General features: G+C 40.7%; 1 protein-coding gene across 1 annotated transcript in view; it reads left to right on the plus strand.

The window, feature by feature from the left end:
• Positions 1-17760, plus strand: part of ppil2 (peptidylprolyl isomerase (cyclophilin)-like 2) — a 389068-nt gene that overhangs the window by 142247 nt on the left and 229061 nt on the right. The window contains exons 11-12 of the mRNA XM_063040908.1: positions 7673-7748; positions 16416-16522. Of these exons, the coding sequence (XP_062896978.1) occupies positions 7673-7748; positions 16416-16522 (183 nt within the window). The remainder of the gene's footprint in view (positions 1-7672; positions 7749-16415; positions 16523-17760) is intronic.

The raw sequence follows: 17760 nt of genomic DNA on the forward strand, positions 1-17760 counted from the left end.
CAAACTTGGAGATGCTGCATTTAATTCCCTCATCCAAGTCATTAATATATATTGTAAACAACTGGGGTCCCAGCACTGAGCCTTGCGGTACCCCACTAGTCACCGCCTGCCATTCTGAAAAGGTCCCGTTTATTCCCACTCTTTGCTTCCTGTCTGCTAACCAATTCTCCACCCACACCAATACCTTACCCCCAATACCGTGTGCTTTAAGTTTGCACACTAATCTCCTATGTGGGACCTTGTCAAAAGCCTTTTGAAAATCCAAATATACCACATCCACTGGTTCTCCCCTATCCACTCTACTAGTTACATCCTCAAAAAATTCTATGAGATTCGTCAGACATGATTTTCCTTTCACAAATCCATGCTGACTTTGTCCGATCATTTCACCGCTTTCCAAATGTGCTGTTATCACATCCTTGATAACTGACTCCAGCAGTTTCCCCACCACCGACGTTAGGCTAACCGGCCTATAATTCCCCGGTTTCTCTCTCCCTCCTTTTTTAAAAAGTGGGGTTACATTAGCCACCCTCCAATCCTCAGGAACTAGTCCAGAATCTAACGAGTTTTGAAAAATTATCACTAATGCATCCACTATTTCTTGGGCCACTTCCTTAAGCACTCTGGGATGCAGACCATCTGGCCCTGGGGATTTATCTGCCTTCAATCCCTTCAATTTACCTAACACCACTTCCCTACTAACATGTATTTCGCTCAGTTCCTCCATCTCACTGGACCCTCTGTCCCTTACTATTTCTGGAAGATTATTTATGTCCTCCTTAGTGAAGACAGAACCAAAGTAATTATTCAATTGGTCTGCCATGTCCTTGCTCCCCATAATCAATTCACCTATCTAATTCTATCAAATATCAGTTTTCTTTCCCTGTTCCTTTTGGAGATTATGTAGCTAGAAATATTTTGCTGTTAATTTTATCTTACCTTTAGTTCAATTTCTGACAAGGACTCCTGTATATGTTCAATTCTCTATAATGAATCTCTTGGGAGTAACTCTACATATTGTAGATGTGTTAATCCATTTCTTAACTATTGTAACATCTGAAGTAATCTTAGTTGTTATTATTTTAAATTTTTCCACTTACCTGTTCAAATTTATGTAAGATTTCTTTCTTGTCCAACCCACCATTGCCATTAGCTTCATTGTTCACACTGTTTGTAGAATGATGTCACCCTATATGTTCACAGTTGCTGAAGGTGATGAAATTTGATGCTGCTCGTCACAGTTGAAAAGAATGTGATCTAGCTGTCTAATCACAAAATACCCCTACTGTCCTTTTACTCAAAGTTAACATTTAATGATTCTTCTCCACACTTGCTATAGAAAGGGAAATGTGCATTTCTTTCTTATAAAGAGATTGGGCAGGCTAGAATTTTATTTCTTTGAACATAAGAGATTGAGGGGTGACCTTGTAGAGGTTTATAAATCATTAGGGTTATAAACAGACTGAATGTGCATTATATTTTCCCTGGGAAACTCCCCCACACCCCAAAAGGCAGGTATTCTATCTGGCCACAGCTGATGTAAAGAAGACCCTAGCCAGGGTCAACCCACATTAAGCTGTGGGACCTGATAACATAACTGGTCAGGTGCTGAGGGACTGTGCAGCCCAGTAAACAGAGGTTCTAACATGCATCAACATCTCTGGAACTGTCCACTGTCCCTGCAGGCTTCAAGGCAGCCACCATCATTCCAGTGCCTAAGAGAGCAACAGTAACCTGTCTCAGTGATGACCGTCCAGTGGCACTGATCTCAGCAATAGTGAGCTGCTTTGAGTAGCTGTTTATGGATCGCATTAAATCCCATCTTCTTGCTATATTGGACCCCTTCCTGTCCACTTACTGTTCAGATCGGTCCACTGATGATGCCATAGCATCTGAACTCCACTCCATTCTGTCCCACCTGGAAAATGGTGCCTCATAAACCAGGATGCTGCTTATTGACTTCAGCTGTAACTGGGTCTTGGACTGCTTGGCAGAAAAGCCACAGTCAGTCGACATTGACAGGGACAACTCTAGCTGCATCACGCTGAGCACCTGGCCCCCCTCCCAGGGCTGCCTGTGTAGCTTGCTTCTGTTTACGCTGTTGACACATGACTACACTGTTAGACGCACTTCAACCCAAATCATCAAGTTCACTGATGACACAACAGTGGCTGGCCTCAGCAACAACGACAATGGGACGGCATACAGAGAGGAGGTACAGCAGCTGGTAAGATGGTGCGAGCACAACTTGGGTCCCAATGTGGACAAAACCAAAGGGATGATAGCGGACTTCAGTAAGGTGCACATCTCAGTGCACATAAATGGTTCCTCTGGAGAGAGTTAGAAGTGGCAAGTTTCTGAGATTGCACATAACAGACAATCTCTCAGCACCATCTCTTCGGTTAAGAAAGCACAGCAACATTTCCACTTCCTGAGGAGATTGAGGTGAATGAGACTTCCCACCCCATTCTAACCAATTTTTACAGGAGCACCTTCGAGATTCTCCTGATCAGCTGCGTCACTATCTAGTACGGGAATTGTCAGGCATCAGACTGCAAGTCCCTACACAGGGTTGCGACGACTGCTGAGGTCATCGGGGTCTCTCTTCCAACCATCAGATATATTTACCTCAAGCACTGCATACATAGGGCCCTTAGCATTGTTCAAACTCCCTCCCATGCACCCAGCAATGTCCTTGACCCCCTACCATCAGGTAGGAAGTACCGTGGCATTAGAACAAGAACTGTTAGGATGGCAAATAGCTTCTCCCCCTCTCCCAGGCCATAAGACTACCGAACTGCCTGTCACCACTCAGATCTCATCACGTATGAGTCCATCAGTTTTCTGCATTATACTGTTTACTTTTTACTGTTTTGTAAATGCACCTTATTATTTGTTAATTTATTTATGGTAATAATACTTTGTGTTCTGTGTGTGAGTTATATCTACTGTGCTGTGTACCTTGTCCAGAGGAGAGTTGTTTCATTTGGCAGTATATATGTGTATGGTTGAATAACAATAAACTGAACTTGAACTGAACACTATAAGGCATAACAAAGGTGAGAGGTGAAAGATTTAAAAGGGATCTGAGGGACAACTTCTTCATGTAGAGGACGGTGCATATGTGGAATGAGCTGCCATAGACGGTGTTTGTGGAAGGTAGAATAACAACATTTAAAAGCCAGAGTAACACACACAAATGCCAAGGAACTCAGCAGGCCAGGCAGCGCTTATGGGGGGGAAGTTCATGTTTCAGACCGAGACCCTTTATCAGGACTGGAATTGGGAAAGAAGCTTAAATAAAAAGTTGGGGGAAGGGGGACGAGTACAAGCTAGCAAGTCCAGACCTAACCAGTTCCCCTGTACCATCACTCTGCTTCGTCTAGTGGAATTAGTCCTTACTCTTAATAATTTCTCCTTTGGCTCCTCTCACTTCCTCCAAACTAAAGGTGTAGCTATGGGCACCCGTATGGGTCCTCGCTCTGCCTGCCTTTTTGTTGGCTTTGTGGAACAATCTATGTTCCAAACCTATTCTGGTATCTGTCCCCGACTTTTCCTTCGCTACATCGATGACTGCATTGGCGCTGCTTCCTGCACACATGCTGAGCTCGTTGACTTCATTAACTTTCACCCTGCCCTCAAGTTTACCTGGTCCATTTCCGACACCTCCTTCCCCTTTCTTGATCTTTCTGTCTCTATCTCTGGAGACAGCTTATCTACTGATGTCTACTATAAGCCTACTGACTCTCACAGCTATCTGGACTATTCCTCTTCTCACCTGTCTCTTGCAAAAGTGCCATCCCCTTCTCGCAATTCCTCCGTCTCCGCCACATCTGCTCTCAGGATGAGGCTCTTCATTCCAGGACGAGGGAGATGTCCTCCTCTTTTAAAGAAAGGGGCTTCCCTTCCTCCACCATCAACTCTGCTCTCAAACGCATCTCTCCCATTTCAGGCACGTCTGCTCTCACTCCATCCTCCCACCACCCCACTAGGAATAGGGTTCCCCTTGTCCACACCTACCACCCCACCAGCCTCCGGGTCCAACATATTATTCTCCGTAGCTTCCGCCACCTCCAACGGGATCCCACCACTAAGCACATCTTTCCCTCCTCCCCCCCCCCGGCTTTCAACAGGGATCACTCTCTACGCGACTCCCTTGTCCATTCGTCCCCCCCCCATCCCTCCCCACCAATCTCCCTCCTGGCACTTATCCTTGTAAGCAGAACAAGTGCTACACATACCCTTACACTGCCTCCCTTACCACCATTCAGGGCCCCAGACAGTCCTTCCAGGTGAGGCGACACTTCACCTGTGAGTCGGCTGGGGTGATATACTGCGTCCGGTGCTCCCGATGTGGCCTTCTATGTATTGGCGAGACCTGACGCAGACTGGGAGATCGTTTTGCTGAACATCTACGCTTTGTCCGCCAGAGAAAGCAGGATCTCCCAGTGGCCACATATTTTAATTCCACGTCCCATTCTCATTCTGATATGTCTATCCACGGCCTCCTCTACTGTAAAGATGAAGCCACACTCAGGTTGGACGAACAACACCTTATATTCCGTCTGGGTAGCCTCCAACCTGATGGCACAAACATTGACTTTTCAAACTTCCGCTAATGCCCCACTTCCCCCTTGTACCCCATCCGTTATTTATTTATATACACACGTTCTTTTTCTCTCTCTCCTTCTTCTCCCTCTGTCCCTCTCACTATACCCCTTGCCCATCCTCTGGGTTTTTTCCCCCCTTGCCCCTCTTCTTTCTCCCTGGGCCTCCTGTCCCATGATCCTCTCATATCCCTTTTGCCAATCAACTGTCCAGCTCTTGGCTCTATCCCTCCCCCTCCTGTCTTCTCCTATCATTTTGGATCTCCCCCTCCCCCTCCCACTTTCAAATCTCTTACTAGCTCTTTTTTCAGTTAGTCCTGACGAAGGGTCTCGGCCCGAAACATTGACTGTACCTCTTCCTATAGATACTGCCTGGCCTGCTGCGTTCACCAGCAACTTTGATGTGTGTTACAAGCTAGCAAGTGATAGGTAAGACCAGGTGAGGAGGAAGGTGGGGTGGGGAAATGATGTGAGACATCTAAAAGACATCTGGACAGGTATGGGAATAGGAGGGATATAGAGTAATATGGGCTACACATGGGCAGAGGGGATTAGATTGGTGGGCATCATGGTTGTCATGGGCAAGTTGTGCTGAAAGGCCTGATTCGGTGCTTTAAGTGTGCATTGTAGATACCCATAGCTGAAGAGGTAGTGTCAGAAAATTCGTAGTCCCAAAAAATTTCTCATGACATGTTAAAAAAAAAATGATGAAACACAGAACATTATATTATTTAGCCAGTGGCATACTGGACTAGTAATTTAGAGAATCAAATTCAAATCTGAACATTTAAAATTTGAATTCAATTTTTAAAAATGTTGAATTGAGTAGAAATGACTGTACTTTCAGTTATTCTAATAACTCAATTGTTCACATGTCTATTCCAGGAGAAGAAAATCTTCCATACTTACACTGTCTGCACAGCATGCCACACCAATCCACTCTCACATTAGCCACCCTTGAGCTGTGTTTACAATCCATTGAGGTAAATGAAAACTGTGACAAAGAATAACCCTGCACTTAAGGCAGTGTAGAAGCTTCACCACACAGACCAGGAGGTCTAGTAGGCAGCCCATAGACATTGTGACAAGTGCAGTTAGAAATGGGCATTAAATGCCACCCTTCCCTGCAATACCCAGCTCCCAGCAAGATCTATTTTTAAAAGACAGCAGAACTATTTGCTGAAATAAATTTGACAAATCTTGAAAGAAAGACCCCATAAGTTAAGTTTTTTTTTAAAACACAAAATGCATGAAGAAGGGTCATTGCCCAAAACGTTCCTGTCCATAGATGCTGCCTGACCTTACAAGTTCCTTCAGCATTTTGTGAGTGTTACTTCGGCCTTTTTTTTACGGGTTCCTTGAATGTCAGATTTAGGACAGTAAATGCTCATGACAGATTGGAGACGTGTGTGAAAATTGAGGATTAGTATTCTGTGTTATAATTAAGTGAATTAAATAAAAACTTGAATGTTTTCCACCACAAATCAAATATAGTGCATTGATATGTCCATGTGAAACCATTTAAATTAACAAATCTTTTCATGCACCTTGTCACATTTAATACTGATGCAAAACAGACTTGGTCTGAGCATAGAGAATTAATCTTTTCATTCATCAACCACAATACCTACATTTCCCCCGTTCAAAACTCAAGTTACCTTCCTTCCTTTATCTGCACTGTAGTAGAAATCTTCTACCATGAGTAAATCTTAAATAGTTGCTGTTCTTTTTCTATTTTCTCCATTCATTTAACTATATGAAATGTAAGAAGGGGTCATGCTCAGATGGCATGCATAAGTTGCCCAGTAGCTGTTTGGCAGAATCTCTGAGGGTCCTTTTCAGTCCGTGTGTGCCTGACTCTCTCTGAATGGTTCACTGTGAATGAATGGATACAGCAAATCTCTGTATGTGATCAGAATCAGGTTTAATATCACTGGCATATGTCATGAATTTGTTGTTTTACAGCAACAATACAGTTTCATACATAATAAAAAATATAAATGACAATAAGAATATATATATAATTAGTAGTGCAAAAAAAAGATCTTTAGTGATGTCATATTGGCAGATTATCGAGGCTATTGAATGTTACTCCAATTAATGCTCCAACACACTTTGAATTTATTACTTTTAGATGTCACACTGTTGTATAACAAGTTTTCCAGCAAACCCAATAAATGTAAAGCAAGTACAGGAAATAGAGCCAAGATAGTTTCAAGCTAACATGGAAGCCAGAGTGCCTATGAGTTTGTATTATACTTCAGAATAAAAAAAGACAATTTCTGAATGTGTGGATTGTTGGGGTGCTGGGGACTCATAATGTTAACACTGAGGAGTTTGATAATAAATTGCATATGGATTCAGCAAATAATTAACAAATGAATTTCGACACCAATAGAAGAGAACATTTTTGTAGGAAGATTATGGTGCCACTTTTTAATTGGCAGTTGGGTATCTAAATGAGAAAGGAACAAGGATATCTTGAAGCATCCTAATTACTCATTTATGGTCAGATGGTCTGTTTGTGTACTGTATATCCATGTAATCCTTTGATGTCTTCATTCAGGCTAATGTTGGGTATGCTGTGAAATCTAGATTTCACGTTACACCTTCAAGCATATTTGTAATTTGATCATTTGTATGCCATGCATTAAATAAATTCAAGTTACAAACTGTTGCTTTGTTCTGAAACAGAAGTAAAGAATGGTTTTTTAATTAATTCAGTTAAAATTATTGATTTAGTATTCATTCTAAGATGTTCTGGAAGTTGGTGTTCGTCACAAAGGTATCCTGCATCTGTTGGCTTATTCCACTGATGTGCATCCTCTGTGTTCTGTAAAGGAAATGAGCTAAGTGTGCAGCATGAGGTCACCCTCTCATATCTTAAAGGGATATAGGATTGTCTAGGATGATGTACAAAGTATAGGATCACCCATGATCTTTTTGTAAGGCAGTAGTAGCTTGGACCACCATATGCTTATGTCTGTTCCAATTGCATATGTTTTTAGTTTGCATTTTGGAGGAAAAAATGGATTTCATAAAATTGTTGTTGCTTCTTTCTACAGGCACATTATTCTACAGGAAAAGTCTCAGCTTCCTTCACATCCACAGCAATGATGCCTGAAACTACACATGAAGCAGGTAAAACAGATTAGCTCCTTCAGCTACATGTAATATTGGGATTAAGTCTTTGTCGGTTTAGACTGTTATAGTTGGTGCAATGCTCATCACTGTCTTGCCACTCACCAATTAAAAACAGTGTGTGCTATTTACTTTACAAACGGCATGCGGTTGTTCCTTTGCGTGTCAGTATAAAAAGCAGCATTCTGATTGCCAATACACTTAATAAGAAAAAGCCGCCTGGCTCAGTAAAGAAATGTTGAATTTCGAGGCTAATCTTAAAAAAAGTGAGGAAAAATAGCCAGCAAGCTAGAACAGTACATCAAGTACATATGATTTTAGTTTAATAATTTTGAACTGTAACCACAGTGCATGCAATTTAAAGAGATGAGAAATAGAGACCACAATCTTTATAATACCATTGTTTTCAGATGGAGGTTGATCTAAGTTAGTGTTGATATTGTTTTTGGAAGGGTCTCTAAGTTGAAATTCTTAACATTTCTTGATGTAAAATTAGGAAAATGTTCTAAAAATAACCAGAAGAAAAATAAGTGAGCACCAATTTAAATAAAAATGGTTTAGTGCTCTATCTAAACAGTTTTGATCCAGACTTTGGGTCCTGTCTTTGTGGAGTATTCAGGTACTCCCTAAGTCTAAGTGCTGTGGATGCTGTGGTGTCCTTCCACTATCCCAAAGATGTGTTCATCCATAGCTTAATTAGCTATGGTAAATAACTGCAAGTGGAAGTAGAAAGAGTTGATGGCCACATGGGAGAGAATAGCTTATGGGGAAATAACAACAAGAACAAGATTCATGGGATTACTCTAAGACTCGCTGGACTGAATGGCCTCCTGTGTTGTAAGCAATATTTAAAAAAGAATACAGAAGTATGATATGCGGATGTGGTGAAGTAGGACTGTGGCATTTGCGTTATGATTCCATGGTTTCAAAGTTTTCTTGCAGTTATAGGTAACTGACAAACTACAATCCACCTTAACCAGTCACTCCTCCTGCTCTCACACTACCATTAACCACAAACCCTCCCTCCAACCACACCCTATCACCTCAACAATGACAGCAGCTTTCAAAAATGAAAATACTCTAATTCCAGGAATTGTTTCACGTGGCCAACAACACGTAAAATGCAGTATCCCTTAAAATGGAAGAACCTAGAGATCCATTGCCTTGTTTGACTCTGTAGGTTCCATTGGCTCCATGATGTTAGTCATAGTAGTCATAGTCATACTTTATTGGTCCCGGGGGAAATTGGTTTTCATTACATTTGCACCATAAATAATTAAATAGTAATAAAATCATAAATAATTAAATAGTAATATGTAAATTATGCCAGTAAATTCTGAAATAAGTCCAGGACCAGCCTATTGGCTCAGGGTGTCTGACCCTCCAAGGGAGGAGTTGTAAAGTTTGATGGCCACAGGCAGGAATGACTTCCTGTGACGCTCTGTGTTGCAACTCGGTGGAATGAGTCTCTGGCTGAATGTACTCCTGTGCCCAACCAGTACATTATGTAGTGGATGGGAGACATTGTCCAAGATGGCATGCAACTTGGACAGCATCCTCTTTTCAGACACCACCATCAGAGAGTCCAGTTCCATACCCACAATAGTACGAATGAGTTTGTTGATTCTGTTGGTGTCTGCTACCCTCAGCCTGCTGCCCCAGCACACAACAGCAAACATAATCGCACTGGCCACCACAGACTCATAGAACATCCTCAGCATCGTCCGGCAGATGTTAAAGGACATCTTTCCTCAGGAAATAGAGACGGCTCTGACCCTTCTTGTAGACAGCCTCAGTGTTCTTTGACCAGTCCAATTGCCTGTTTAAATCAAGCTGAAGCATTATATGTTGGTCATGAATATTGGCCCATGCTACAATTCAGCTAGGTCATAGCTGATTATTCGAATCCTATTTATTCGGTTTGGTTCCATTTTATGTAATGCCTTACCTATCACAAAACTTCTTTGGAATGTTCAAATAGCCTAGCTAGAGCACTACCACTCTTGGCACTAGGAGCTCAAACAGTAAGTAAGGCAAATATGTTGTCTAGATTGATGCTGATGGAATACTGTATTGTTGAAAGTGTGAACTTTTGTGTAAAGTGATGAACTGAAGACAGATCTGCTTGCTCAGGATGTTGAAAGGCCTCTTTTCACTTAAAATGTCCCCACGTCACAACACCACCAAAGCTGAATTATTTGTTCATTTGTTTTTTAGTTGCGCAGAGCTTAGTTTGAGCAGAGAACAGTTTTCCTACATAATTGTCCAACTTTGGGATGTCCTTAGAACCTGGCTTGGGACTGGAACTTTACAAAATATTTTGAACTGTGAGCTTTCTGAAGTGAATCAGTTGTAAAAGAAATAACAAATATATTACAGCTCATTATAAGCCCAGGCTCATACATTGTGTAAGCATTTTCACCGCAAACACTTCATCAGATAGGCTCTTAATTCTAGCTGTTCTGCCATCCAAAGGGCATACATGAGTCAAATATTGACTCTCCTTAGGATAGTATACTCCTTAACAGAAACAGTGGCCCACAACCATTGAATAAACACGGAACAGAGCACCCTTCAGGCTATTAAATACAACCCACTCTCACAGACTATTTCATTCTCTTCTATTATCTTGTTCTTTGCTGATAGTTCTGCAAATTAACTTCCTTTAAGCCATAGAATCAGAGATATGCAGGGTGGAAATAGGCCCACCTAGCCTGTGTTGACTATAACACACTCATTAACACTGGACCTACTGTCCATTTACTGTTTTTTTTACTCTCCCAATTCTCTGTTTCTGCATTTCCATTTGAAACCCCTTGTTCATGTACTCCTTCTACCATCATAGGCAGTGAGCTCCAGGTGATGGCAAAGCGTGTTTAAAAAAATTATCTTTGCACCCTCCCTGTAGATTTTCTCTGTCATTTTGATTCTATGCCATTGGCCCTGCTGAAGGCAGCAGCTTCTTTATTTAGCCTGCCCAAAATGGTTATATTCTTCAGCATCCCCAGCAGGTCTCTTCTCAAGTTGTAAATGAAATCCCTCCATACTGAAATCATTATTTTAACTTTTTTCTGCACCTTCTCTTTGATCTAACTTCTCTTCTCCATATGATGCACAGCTGTGTCTAATGCCTTGCCTAGTGGTTCTGTGGGACCCTCTTCATTCAGAAACATGAGAACTTATTGAGGTGTATGGGCTGGGAGAGGGGAGACCAGAGAATGGCAAAACAAACGTAAGAGGAACAAACTAATCTGCTTAAATATATGGTAAAATGTTTTATTTGGTTGCCACTGGAACAACAAAAATAAATTTATTTTCCTCAGCATTCTGCTACGGTTACTGCAAACATCAAGACTACGTAAGATTAATTAGAGCTTGAAGCTTCATAACAACCTATGATCAGATTTGCACTATTATGCTACTCTGTCATTAAACCAAACCTCTCCTTCCATGTATTTTTTTATAAAATATTGAAAAACCTCTCACCTTTGTCCTCTTTTATAAAATATGCAGTGACATTTTACTTTCCAGTTTGAATTAGAAATATTAATTCTTATATATGGCATGTACTGGTGGGTTAGAAAGACTAACTTGGTATGGTGTGGTGGGCTACTCAATTATTATACTTACAGATATTTCAGACTTTGGCTTGGCAATATATGTAATTAGTGATTGGTTATTTTGGTTCTCTATTATTTTGTTATATACACTGAAAAGATCACAGGACATGAGTGTTTAATTTTCATCTGTGCATGAAATAAAAAATGTGAAAACCATATCTGTTCTACACTCATGGGATGAACTTGCCAATGACAAGAAGTAGTTCCATATTGACTATTGACAGCAAGTTCTCATAAGTGCATTTGAATGTTCATTCGTTTTACTGTGCTAATCAAATGCAGAAACAGAACAGTAAGGCAGTGGGATATATAGGTTTCTTCCAGTTATAAATTCCTGCAAAGTGTTTCATTCTGTGGTTTGCTAAATCCCTTGAAATCTACAGACCTGAAAACAGAAAAATAAGAGACATTCCCCCGTAGATTTTTATCACTAGAACTTTATAGAATATGGCTAAAATAACCTTCCTTTCTGAATTTGCTGTTCAATACATTCAGCTCCATTTGCTACTAATAAGTTTCATTGAAAGGAAAGATGTTGTTTGAAGTAGAACCTCATATCCCAAATTCAGAGAGACCCTTCAGTTTACACTCCTGGTGAATAAAAGCCTCATTGAGGGCTCTGCTTCACATACCTATTCTTTGACTATTCTATTTGTTCATTTAGGTTCAAATGCTTTTGTATAATAGCCCAAACTCCACGTGCTATGAAATAGAAACTAAAATCTAGACCACAGCAATTTCTTTGAGGAGTTGCAGATTTGTATTCTGCTAACAGGTCTATTCTGGGAACATTGGAGCAGTTGACTATTCAAACACTAACCTGTGATTTAATTGTGGTTGACCTATACTTGATTTCCACTTATCCATCTTTATATCATTTGAACTGCTATCTGACAAAAATCGTCCAGTCTCTGTCTTGCAAATTCTGTTTATCTCCTTATCAGGATCCACATCCATTTGTTGGTAGAGTTCCAGGTTTTTATTATCCTTTGTGTGCAAAAGAGATTTCCAAATTCATTCCGAAGTGTCTCAGTTCTCATTTTAATACCATGCCCTTGATTCTAGGATTTTCCCACTGGGAAGTTAAATACTTTTTCTGTAACTTTTATATTGAACATTTTTGATATAAAGCTTGAGAAATCCAAACCAAACTTTATGCAACATGTCCTTGTAATTTACTCCTTTTAAGCCCGGTGTCGTTTTGGGGTATCAGTAGAAGCTAGCCCAAAGCAAATGCATGCCATTGACAAAGACTGGAATAAAAATATTGCCTGCTATGATGGATGGCGTCATGGTGATTTTACAGGTGCAATATGAGTCTCATTCTCATTCAATATCTCATTCAAATGGTGTGAAAAGCACTAGAGAAGAGTACCCCAGCATCACTTTCAGAGCACTGTTTTCACAGTCTCAGTTTGCTTTTAGAATTTCTCATGTTCATGGAAATGCTTCATTTGGAAACTGGTGCTTGCTCATGAGACAAATGTGAGCTTCTACCTTTGAACAGCTTTGAATAATTTCTCTTTATGTACATAATATAAGGTGTACCAATAGCAGTGAAGAGTTCTGGTAATTGTTAGAGTGAGGCTTAAAAATCAATCAGCTTACATGATCTTGTTTTGCTGAAATTTATCATTCATGTTGAATAATGTTCAACTGGGAACTTGATACCACCTTCACCTTTTTCAGTTTTAATCCAATAGTGAACAAAACCAAGTATTTTGTAATAATTTCAGAATCTGTGGAATATTATAAATTGCTTCAATAAATCTTTAGTTTCAGTTTTCATTGTCTTTTATGTATTTTCTTTCCTGTCTTTACAATTCCTCCTCTATCTTCATTGAAACATTAAAATCCACCTGCTTTTTGCTTCATCTTCTCCTTTCGTTATCTCAAGGATCAAATAAATTTGCCATATACATCTGTAAGTATTAAGAATTTGCTGTGTTGTTTTGCTCAGGGTGCAACATGCAACGCAAAACAATGTTAAATAATTATAAATCATTATGTAAGAATAAAGCTAGAGGTTAAAGTACAAATATGGAATAAGGTGTATATAAATACAGGTGTCCCCCGCTTTTCGAACATTCGCTTTACGAAACCTCACTGTTACGAAAGACCTACATTAGTACCCTATTTTTGCTTTCAGAAGGTGTTTTCACTGCTACGAAAAAAAAATTCAGCACGCGAAAAAATCAGCGCGAGATAAAAGGCAGCGCGCCCCGAGCAGCTGCTCTCTCCCGGATTCTCGCCAGCATTGCTTAAGCATGAGCCTGTGAGCAGCTGTTTGCAAGATGAGTTCTATGGTATTTGAAAAGCCTGAAAGAGCTCGTAAGGGTGTTACACTTACGGTAAAACTAGACATAATTAAGCATTTTGATCGTGATGAACGAAGTAAGGACAATGTGAGTTTGGCTTGTGGAAGTTGACGAAGATGATGTTGAAGAGGTTTTGGCATCCCATCACCAAGAACTGACAGATAAAGAGCTGATGCAATTGGAAGAAAAAAGGATAACAATCGAAACTAAATGAGTAATGATAAAGTACGACTTTAATTTTGAAAGGGTACGTCGGTTTAGGGGATATTTGCAGGATGGTTTGAGTCCTTATTAAAGAACTGTGTGATAGAAAAATACGCGAGGCTCAGCAGTCAAGCAAGCCTTCCACATCAGCCACAGCAGACGACGAACCTCGACCTTCGACATCGAGGCGGGCAGTCATAGGAGAAGATGAGCTGCCTGCTCTAATGGAAACAGGCGACAAGATGACACCCCAGTGTCCCACCACCCCAACCCCCAGGCCACGGACAGATACCGATTTGTGGAGAATGCAAAGGTAGCTGGGAGTCACACAGCACATCTTTAAAAAAAAGTCGAAGTAAACATGCTAATTAATTAGGTGCCACCGACACGTAATTGTCGGCCCGGATCAGAGACAACGCAATTGGAAATCGGCACTGATCTGGGCCGACAATTACGGGCGGCACCTAATTAATTAGCATGTTTATTTGGGCTTTTTTCTTAAAGATGTGCTGTGTGCCTCCTAGCTACCGCTGGACCACTGCGTTCTTCGCTGCAATGTATCGCTTAGCGGCCTGGAGGGTAGGGGGGGGCCACTGCACCACCCAAGCTCCGACGACTCAGTCTAACACACCATCATCAGTGTGCTCGGCGCTGTCCCGATTCCCATAAGTGATACTACACTGTACATACATTATTTCTACTTTATATCGGCTATGTATTTTTACGTGTTATTTGGTATGATTTGGCAGCTTCACAGCTTAAAGGTTACTGGAGAGCACTTGCGCGTGTTTTTGCCAACAGCGCTTGCGTGAGATTTTCTGCCAATGGCGCTTGCGTGAGATTTTCGCTCCGGAGAACAGTTCAGTAATGATTGTGGAAAAGTATTTCTACTTTATATAGGCTGTGTATTTATCATATCATTCCTGCTTTTACTATATGTTACTGTTATTTTAGGTTTTATGTGTTATTTGGCATGATTTGGTGGGTTATTTTTGGGTCTGCGAACGTTCACAAAATTTTCCCATATAAATAAATGGTAATTGCTTCTTTGCTTTACAACATTTCGGCTTACGAACCATTTCATAGGAACTCTCTACCTTTGGAAGGCGGGGGAAACCTGGACATAAAAAATAAAACATGTCTACAATGTAAACAACATTATTAAAAAATGGTTTAAAGTGGATGGTGGTAGTTGGTGATGGGTGACCTCACCTTAACTCACTTACACCTTTCCCAAGTCCTCTCTTCCTGACCCGCTCTTTCATTCACTCAGTCACCCTCCATCCTGTCCCCTAATTAGTTCACTACATTTATACTACACATTCACTTCCTGCTGCCCCATTTATAATTTCTTTCCTTTCCTCAGACGAATTTGCATTTGTTCCTCTTATTTTTCCTTCCTCAGTCTCCTGTCTCTCCCTTTACTGGCACCACCACTAGTGTTCCCATGTCACTTGACCTAGTTTCTCCAGTAGTGTGGCTTCCCTGCCTGTAAACCATGACGTTTTCATGTGTAGACATCTAATTCACTGGAATAAATTAAGGATTAAGTTCAGCTATACAGTACATGTCTTCTGAAGTTCTATGTCAGTGACAGAAACCTGGAGATAGGTTGCATTTTTATTTCAATTCTTCAGTGACATGTAATTTGAAACGGTGACTAGAATGTAGCAAGAAAATACTAAGGTTAGATTTCGCTTTCTTCTATAACCAATCTAAATAAGTAAGATAGGAACTATTAATTGTAAATTGCCTTGTACCATTCTGATAATCACACGATGAAGCAAAAAGGTGTTGTTAACAAAGCAGAACAATTAAATACTATCAGCTATTTTACAGAAGGTACAGACTATGCTGTGATGATAGTCCCATTGATAAGAAGTTTTGACGTGGTGGAAGCTCGTGGCACAACGAAGTATATGAATCAGAAGTAGTTTCAACATTAGAAGAAAGATCTGGAGTTACGGTTCTGAAGTCACCGGGTGCAGCATTGTTCTACACTGGGTCTTGTCACTATCAGAGTTTGTATAAACATTAGAATTATACCCAGGACAGCAAGAGAATTGGTTACTGCCCAAAATTTTATAAAAGTATTAAGTACCATTACAACCGTTCGCTATAGCCTTTGTCGAAAAAAAAAATTTGCATTCTTTTAAGTGAGACTTGATCTTAAGACCTGAACAGTTGATTCAGTGATCTCTGCTGTTAAGTTAACCCCACCACCAGATCTCTTGTTAACATTGGTGCCTAACCATGATTACTGCTGTGTGAGCTCTGACCAACTACCTCACCCTGAAAAATCCTGATTTGTTTATTTGATTAGAATGGAATCAAAATGATCAAACGTTTCTGCCACCATACTTCTCACCACTTAGCCAAACTGTATCAAAATGATTTCTCAATTTGCTCTTGTAATAGGTTCTTCATCTTGCTAATTGTTGGGCTTCTTTTAGCTCCCATTCCCCTTGGTGTGCAACTGTTGAAAAGGTTAAACATTAAACTTTACTTTTATCTTTCCTTCACAGCGGCCATCGATGATGACCAGGTCCGTTACCGATATGTCAAAAAGAAGGGCTATGTCAGACTCCACACAAACAAAGGGGTTCTCAACTTGGAGCTGCATTGTGAAATGGTTTGTACATTATTTAGCTTCACACTGATCGTTTGCAAATCCTTGCTATAATGTGAAAAATTATGTTATGCAGACACAAGACACTGCATATGTTGCAATCTGAAGAAACACACAAAGAACTGGAGGAACTCACCGGACCATGTTGCATCTTTGGAGGCAAATGAATAGTCAGTGTTTTGGGTCAAGACCCTTTAACTGAACCGAAAGATCACTGGTATTAAAAAGTGGAAGGGAGGGGTGAAGCAAGAGCTGACAGGTGATAGGTGAATCTAGGTGAGGGGGCTGATAGGCAGATGATGGAGGAGTGGAGAATGGGAATGATGTCTGAAGCTGGGAAATGGTAAATGGAAGTGACAAAGGGCTGACGATACTGGAATTTGATAGTAGAGGAAAGTGGAACATGGAATAAAAGGGAGGGGGCGTGAGGAGGAGAACTGATGGATGGAGTGTGCAGATGATGGGCAGGTGGAGGTGGTGAGGGAGGAGAAAGAGAGACTAATGGGGGCCAATTGGATCAGATGGGCACAGAGCAGAAAATTAGAGAAAAGGGGTGGTGGGGCAATTACCAGAATTTTGAGGTTAATATTCATGCCACCAGGTTGGGAGCTGCCCAGGCAGGATCTGAGGTGCTATTCCCATCATTTTGTGTTTATTTTCATTAAAACACAAGGTGTATGGCAGTTGAAAGTTTTACCTTGCACTCGCTTACTTTGTCAGTTTTCAGTTTGAAACAGTTTTTCTGAAGTCCTAAAAGTTTAGCTCTTGAGAAAAGTGGACACTGAGTCTTGAGGTATTGATTACTTTTCCCCTTTGGAGATGTGTACACCAACTTCCATGATTTAATGTAATGCAGAGAAAATAACTTCTACTCCAGATGATATAGATTTAGTGTGAAGGGTGAGAAATTTAAAAGGGATTTGAGGGGGCCTTTTTCACCCAGAGAGTATTGAGTACCTTGAGTACACTGCTGGAGAGATAGGGGCAGAGCTTCTGACAGCATTTAGTAAGTGTCTAATTGAGCACTTGAATCCCCGAGACATAGAAACCTGGAAAATGGGGTTATTACAGATGGATTCCTACTGGTTAGCATGAATGTGGTGGGCCGAATGGCTTGTTTCCATGCTATATAACTGAGCCTCAGATAACCAGGACTTGAACCTTTGAAGATGTGATCTGGATAGGCGGAGAATGACCTCTTTCCCAAATGTAGTTTGATGGCATGAAGGTAATGCAGAAAA

This window comes from Mobula hypostoma, chromosome 2 (assembly GCF_963921235.1).
Source record: "Mobula hypostoma chromosome 2, sMobHyp1.1, whole genome shotgun sequence".
In the NCBI taxonomy this organism is placed as follows: domain Eukaryota; kingdom Metazoa; phylum Chordata; class Chondrichthyes; order Myliobatiformes; family Myliobatidae; genus Mobula; species Mobula hypostoma.